Genomic DNA, 7,333 nt, shown 5'->3' with positions numbered 1-7,333 from the left:
AATAAATAAAGCTGCTATCACCATTCAAATTTATTCAGTTTAATATTAAAAAGTTTCCTTGATGTGTGGTGGCCCACTTGTTGATTAGAGATTTAGCTTATATGCTAAAATTGTTTGATCTTTAAATATTTTGTTTATAATTACACATGTGAAAAGTTATTTTTTTGATTTCATTTAATCATGAACACTAAATTCACATAAATCAAATTGAAATCCTAAATTGATTCCTTTTCAATGAAAATAAATATTATATCCAAATTTATCTCACTGCATAATGATAAATAAATGTTTATATAAATTATGATTTTAGATATATTTAAATCGAGATGGGCATGTGCATAAAAATGTCATAATGCATGATAAAAATAATATTTTTAATATATTTTAAGAAATTCTGTAAATAAAAAGTGAAATGATAGTTATGTTAATTACTTTTAATTAAAATTTTGAATATATTCTATAAAGTAAAATGCCAGAGGAGAGCTTAACAGAGAAATGATGATTGAATTAAAGTTTTGAATATATTCTATGAAGTAAAATACGGGACAAGAGCCTAATAAAAAAAATGATGATTAGAGAAAAAGGGAGAGGAGGGAAGCCGAAACCTTGGCGCGAGGGAAGGGAAGGGAATGGAATCCGATCCAACCTGCCACCAGAGCAACCATATTACTATAAACAACATTCTCTCAAATCTTCAACAGCTTCAATATTTTTATACATTTTTTTAATGTCAAAAACAAAAGACAAAATAACAGAGAAACGGCTTCAAAAAAAAGCGAGACAAAAAGCAAACGCAAAGAACCAAAACTTCTTCTCCCACTCTCTCCCTCTCCCTCTCCCTGTACGCCGCTATCAGCGCTTCTCTGTACGACACTGTAAAATCATCGCCGCTGAAAAACTGACGGGACGGTGTTGCAAATTCACAGTTCGGCGACAATGACAGCATGACGACGTCGTCTCCACCACCGCCTCAGCCTCAGCCTCAGCCTCAGCCTCAGCCCCAGCCCCAGCCCCAGCCGCAGCCGCCGAGGACAGTCCGCAGGCTGATTGTTGAAGTCGTCGACGCCAGGGACCTCCTCCCCAAGGACGGCCAGGGAAGCTCCAGTCCCTATGCGATTGTGGATTTCGACGGACAGAAGAAGAGGACGTCCACCAAGCACAGGGATTTGAACCCCGTATGGAACGAAGCTCTCGATTTCGTGGTCTCCGATACCGAGACCATGGAGTACGAGGAGTTGGAGATTGAAGTGGTGACTGATCGGAAAGGGGGTGGAAACGGGAAGAAGAAGCAGTGTCTGGGGAGAGTGAAGCTTTCCGGTACCCAATTTTCGAGGAGAGGTGAGGAAGGCTTGATTTACTTCCCCTTGCAGAAGAAGAGCGTGTTCAGTTGGATAAGGGGTGACATTGGGCTCAGAATCTATTACTATGACGAACCGATTGAAGAGGAACAAGGACCGCCTGAACCACCGCTGCAGGAGACGGAGCTGAGGAAATCTCCGGTGCTTGTCGAGCAAAGGAGGGTTGTGGAGATCCCAGTGCCGACGGATATTGCTGAGGAGGGATCGCTGTCCCCGCCGGTGGTCACAATAGAGGAATCGCCCACACCAATGGGGGTACAACCGGAGCCGGAAGTGAACCATGTGCCAGAGGGCGCGGTGTCGCATACGCCAGAAGTTATGTATGCACCGGAAGTGAGGAAGATGCAGATCGGAAGAGTAGGTGGAGGTGAGAGAGCTAGATTCTTGAGAAAGCCGAACGGAGAGTATTCTCCGAGAGTTATCGCTGGCAGGTTCACCAGGGAGTTAGAAAGGAATGCGCCGTACGATCTCGTGGAACCGATGCAGTACCTCTTCGTCCGAGTCGTGAAAGCTCGGAATCTGAGTCCAAATGTAATTCCATACGTGAAAATCGGAATCGTCGGATCAACACAGTTTGTCAGATCCAAACCGGCGAGTTACAGACCAGGCGAATCGTCGGAAAATCCCGAGTGGAACCGTGTGTTTGCCCTCTGCCACAACAGGTCTGAATCGGCGAGCAGCACGTTAGAGATCTCCGTATGGGACGCGCCGACGGAAAACTTCCTCGGTGGCGTGTGCTTCAATCCCTCCGAACTCCCGGTTCGCGATCCACCGGACAGTCCTTTGGCGCCGCTGTGGTACCGCCTCGAAGGCACCGACGATCAGCACCCCGGCGGGATGCCCGGCGACATACAGCTCTCCGTCTGGATCGGAACTCAAGCCGACGATGCATTTCCGGAATCATGGAGCTCGGACGCACCGTACATCGCTCACACACGCCCAAAGGTGTACCAGTCCCCGAAGCTATGGTACCTCAGGGTCACCATTATCGAAGCACAAGACCTTCTCGTTCCGGCAAATTCACCATTGGACGTTCGCGTCAAAGCACAGCTAGGATTTCAGTCCCGGCGAACCAGACGCGGCTCGATGAGGAACCTTGCAAAGTCGTTCCACTGGTTCGAAGACTTCATCTTCGTCGCTGGCGAACCGCTGGAGGACCAGCTCATCATCATAGTGGAGGAACGCACGGGCAAAGACCCGGTGCTTCTGGGCCACATCGTGGTGCCCCTGGCGTCGATTGATCAGCGGTTCGACGAGCGCCACGTGGCATCCAAATGGTTTGGACTGGAGGGAGGCGGGCCTGGACCCGGTGGGTCCTATTGTGGGCGAGTCCATCTACGTCTTTGCTTGGAGGGTGGGTACCACGTGCTCGACGAGGCTGCGCACGTGTGCAGCGACCATCGGCCGACGGCGAAGCAGCTGTGGAAACCACCGATCGGAATCTTGGAATTGGGCATCCTCGGCGCCCGCGGCCTTCTCCCGATGAAAACCAAAGGCGGAGGCAAAGGCTCCACCGACGCGTACTGTGTCGCCAAGTATGGAAAAAAGTGGGTGCGCACCAAGACCATCGCAGACAGTTTTGATCCACGCTGGAACGAGCAGTACACGTGGCAGGTTTACGACCCCTGCACCGTGCTGACCATTGGTGTGTTCGACAACTGGCGCATCTTTTCTGAGGTGTCAGAGGAGCGACCCGATTACCGTATTGGAAAAGTACGAATACGTATATCTACGCTAGAGAGCAACAAGGTGTATACAAATTCGTATCCGTTGCTGGTTCTACTGCGGACCGGGTTGAGGAAAATGGGTGAAATTGAGTTGGCGGTTCGGTTCGCTTGTCCGTCATTTTTGCCCGAAACATGTGCGATTTACGGCGAACCGTTGCTTCCTCGGATGCACTATCTCCGCCCGCTCGGGGTTGCACAGCAGGAGGCTTTGAGGGCGGCCGCCACCAAACTGGTGGCGGCATGGCTTGCGCGGTCTGAACCGCCGCTCGGAGCGGAAGTGGTTCGGTACATGTTAGATGCAGACTCGCACACGTGGAGCATGCGAAAGAGCAAGGTAAATTGGTTCCGAATCGTTGCCGTTCTCGGTTGGGCAGTCGGGTTGGCAAAATGGATGGACGGGATCCGAAGATGGAAAAACCCGATTACGACGGTTTTGGTCCATGTACTGTACTTGGTCCTGGTTTGGTACCCGGACTTGATTGTCCCAACTGGGTTCTTATACGTTATCTTGATCGGAATCTGGTACTACCGATTCAGGCCCAAAATACCGGCGGGCATGGATCACCGACTCTCGCAGGCCGAAACGGTCGATCCGGACGAGCTAGACGAGGAGTTCGATACAATTCCGAGCTCGAAACCTCCAGACATAATTCGGGTCAGGTACGACCGGTTGCGGATACTGGCGGGGCGGGTCCAAACAGTGTTGGGCGATTTGGCAACCCAAGGAGAGCGGGTGCAGGCACTGGTGAGTTGGAGGGACCCACGGGCCACGAGACTTTTCATAGCGATGTGTTTCGTGGTGACTGTAGTGCTCTACTCGGTGCCGCCGAAGATGGTAGCGGTAGCTCTGGGATTCTACTTCCTGCGGCACCCGATGTTCAGGGACCCGATGCCGGCGGCGAGCCTGAACTTTTTCCGGCGGCTTCCGAGCTTGTCTGATCGGTTAATGTAGTAGATTAGGAAATGCAGCAGAGGAAGTAGAAGAAATTATAACCGAGGGGGTTGAGACACCAATGGTGGGCCGGGCGAGTGCAACGAATTAAGAAAGGGACTGTTGGTGGGTTGAAAAAGGGGGCAAAATAACATTGGGAGGAGGGAAAAAGGGGTTGCAACTTGGGAGACGGAGAGAGAGGAGTTTGTTTAATTTTTTTGAAATGATTGACTGACTGTTTGGAGACTGGGAAATAAGAAAGGGCAGCGAGTGGTGGGGGCAGAGCCGCAGAGACAGTTTGGAGAGTGGAAAATGGAGGAGTGCAGTGTGAACAGGGGTTTTGGATTACAGGGATTTTGCTGTAATGGTGCCTGTAAAAAGCATGACATTGAATTGCCCATTAAAGTTCTTGAAAGGAAAAAACAAAACTGAGTTGTTTTCTATATATGTATGGGACTGCAAAAAATATTTCCCACCTGATTGTTTATATGTTCTTGGTATTTAAATTTTCAAATTTCAAACCTAGCCCGCATTATGTCATAAAGTTACCTAATTTTTTTTTTGCTTTTTTAAACTCTCTAAACTTTTACTAACTTTTACCATTTTTTGATTAGTAAAAAATCGTGGAGTTAATGATTTAAATTATAGTTTTAAAATTCAAACTGATAACTAATCCAATAAAGTGTCGAGATTGCTCCAACTAGTCAAATTGACTGACGAGTTAATCAAATCAAACCTCAACTGGTTTAACCCGGATTTGTTTATGATTTGCTCGAATCCGGGCCCGTTAACTTATTTTAAAGTTATACTAATTTCATATAAAATATTTTATGAAATTTTTGTTATATATATATAAATTAGATTTGAGTGGATTTGAATAATTTTTAATGTAATTTTATATTACATTTTAATCAAATTCAATATAAATTTAAATGTAAGGTTTTTCCAAACATAGAATAAATAAATTCTAAAAGTCATCTAAAAAAATTTTGAACTTTCAAGTATTTTTTTTTTTAATAAAACACATTTAAATTATTCTTAATTTAAAATTATATTTCATTTTCTTTCGTACCTCTTGAGGTAAATGTGTCGAAGAAGAATGAGATTTAGTCTAATGATCTAGTTTCAAGCTCCAAATATGTTTTTACTCTTAAATTTGATATTTTAATTGACATTGATTATAACAAAACCAGGGACATAATACATTGGCCTATTAAAATTGAATGAAAAGGAAAAGATAAATTTTTCTTGACATTCAAAAATTACAAAGAACTTAATATTTATGACATTAACCTTTCATTTGTCGATTGGCAATTACATGACATAATTTGTTGATTTGCATAAACTTATAATTTTTTGGACTATTTTGCTCTCGTAGCAAATATACTCCTTTCTTTAAGAGAGATTTCGTCTTTTAAGTAAATCTCATGAGCGTATTTTACCTTTTTTCAATAATTATTCTCTTAAATCGTGACATCTTGTAACTTTTAATTTTCTTGTGTATGATGATGGTAGGATTTACTTTGTTATATAATCATGATAGAATATCTTTCTATGAATCCTTGTACTTTTCTTCCTATATTTTACCTTTTCAACTTCTAGCTTTCAACATCATGACAACTAAACTAGCTGATTGAAATCATGAATTAAAGAAGTAGTTTTACTATATAAGATCCGAATGTGTACAGCTAATTAATCAAAAATATTAATTTTCTCACTAATTGCTTCTTTGCTCGAATAAGGCAACTTATAATTGGGAACAATGTAAGTAAAATTAAAAAGTAACAAGGAAACAAGTCACATGCACTATTAACTTCCATGTCAAACACATCCCCTTCTTCCCCAAAATAAAAAATGTGTGTTTGTGTGTGTGTGTGTGTGTGTGAGAGAGAGAGAGAGAGAGGAGATGGGGATGCTTGCACTAGTCCTCTTATTACTAAGGAAAGAAAATGTGTTTATGTATACTTTCCATGTGTATGCATGTATGCCTGTGTATATGTATGTGTGTTCACGCGCGCGCGCGCCTCTGTGTGTGTGTGTGTGTGTGAGAGAGAGAGAGAGAGAGAGAGAGAGAGAGAGAGAGAGAGAGAGAGAGAGAGAGAGATTGAGATGCATTCCATAGGAGAAATTTATTTAAAATCAGCATGTTTGCACTAATCCTTTTGCTGCAGAAAATGTGGTTATTTACTTTTCATTAAGTTTACTTCAATAGACTACCATGTCTTTCCATTTCCTTCCTTTAAGTGCATATCTTTGATTTTTAAAGTTAATCTTTTGCAAGTAGTGCCTTTTGTTAGAGACAATTACATATCCTTCAATTTTTTTTAAATAAAATTGTGATTTTAAAAGCATTTATTGTTATCAAATAGTACCAATATGACAAATTAACACATGATACTTGATTAATTAAAATAAAAAATAAATCTTTAGCTAAAATCTTCCTAAATAAATAAATATTGTATTAAATATTTCACACTATGGAATGCAAAATAATCGAAATATTTCATTGTTCCTTTATAATTAATGAATATTCATAGTATGAAATCACTAAATAATGAACTCAATTTTCAAAACATACTTATCTCGACCTAATGTTCAATGCTTGTACACTTTCTAAAGGTTGACTATAGGCATGTATGCACTTCTTTAACATTTTTTTTTTTTTATAATTTTCATGCAAACTCAAAATATGATTCGTTAAGTATATTGAAGGACTTGAACTTTTATCTTAATTGTGTCTCGTGTACGCACAAAATGGACTCCACATAGGTCGACAAGGATAGGTCCCATATCTTAGTGTGGGGTCCACCTATATGTGTAGTTTGAACACAGCTAGGATACGAAGTCCAAGATGATCAATTATTTTCCTTTTGTAATATATACTACCATGGATTGCCATTGTATATGGGAAGAGAAATTAAGAAATTGTGAATTTTCTTTTCATTTTTTAAATTTATGAACATTTTAGCATAGAAAGTGTAACGACCACAAAAATAACTATAAAAATAATATATGCCAATTAGAAGTCTCAAGAGCTTCCTGAGACTTCTGAGATTCAATTTCAAATTTCAGTCACACACAATCTCTCTTAAATTCTCTCTAGTCATCTCTCTCAATAAACTCTCTCTCTCTCTCTCTCTCTCTCTCTCTCTCTCTCTCTCTCGTCGATTTATTTGGTCAAACGTGTGCCGATCGAAGAATGAAAAAAACTTGAAATTAGGAATAGCTTCCCAAGAGGGGGTGAGTTGGCTTTTAAAAAATTTCCTTTAATTCCTTTTTAGAATTCTTAAACTTATTTTATTTCTTTTAACCAATTC

The 7,333-nt window shown here is 41.7% G+C and overlaps 1 protein-coding gene across 1 annotated transcript; it reads left to right on the top strand.

The window, feature by feature from the left end:
• Positions 1–493: 493 nt before the first annotated feature.
• LOC131146462 (protein QUIRKY) lies at positions 494–4,576 on the top strand. The gene has a single exon (XM_058096082.1). It carries the CDS (start codon positions 945–947, stop codon positions 4,035–4,037), a length of 3,093 nt encoding a protein of 1,030 aa, XP_057952065.1. The 5' UTR covers positions 494–944; the 3' UTR covers positions 4,038–4,576.
• The last annotated feature ends 2,757 nt before the right edge of the window (positions 4,577–7,333 follow it).

Source organism: Malania oleifera, chromosome 13, assembly GCF_029873635.1.
Source record: "Malania oleifera isolate guangnan ecotype guangnan chromosome 13, ASM2987363v1, whole genome shotgun sequence".
Lineage (NCBI taxonomy): Eukaryota > Viridiplantae > Streptophyta > Magnoliopsida > Santalales > Ximeniaceae > Malania > Malania oleifera.
Note: the sequence above shows the minus strand (reverse complement) of the source record. Positions and strands in the feature narration are given on the sequence as shown.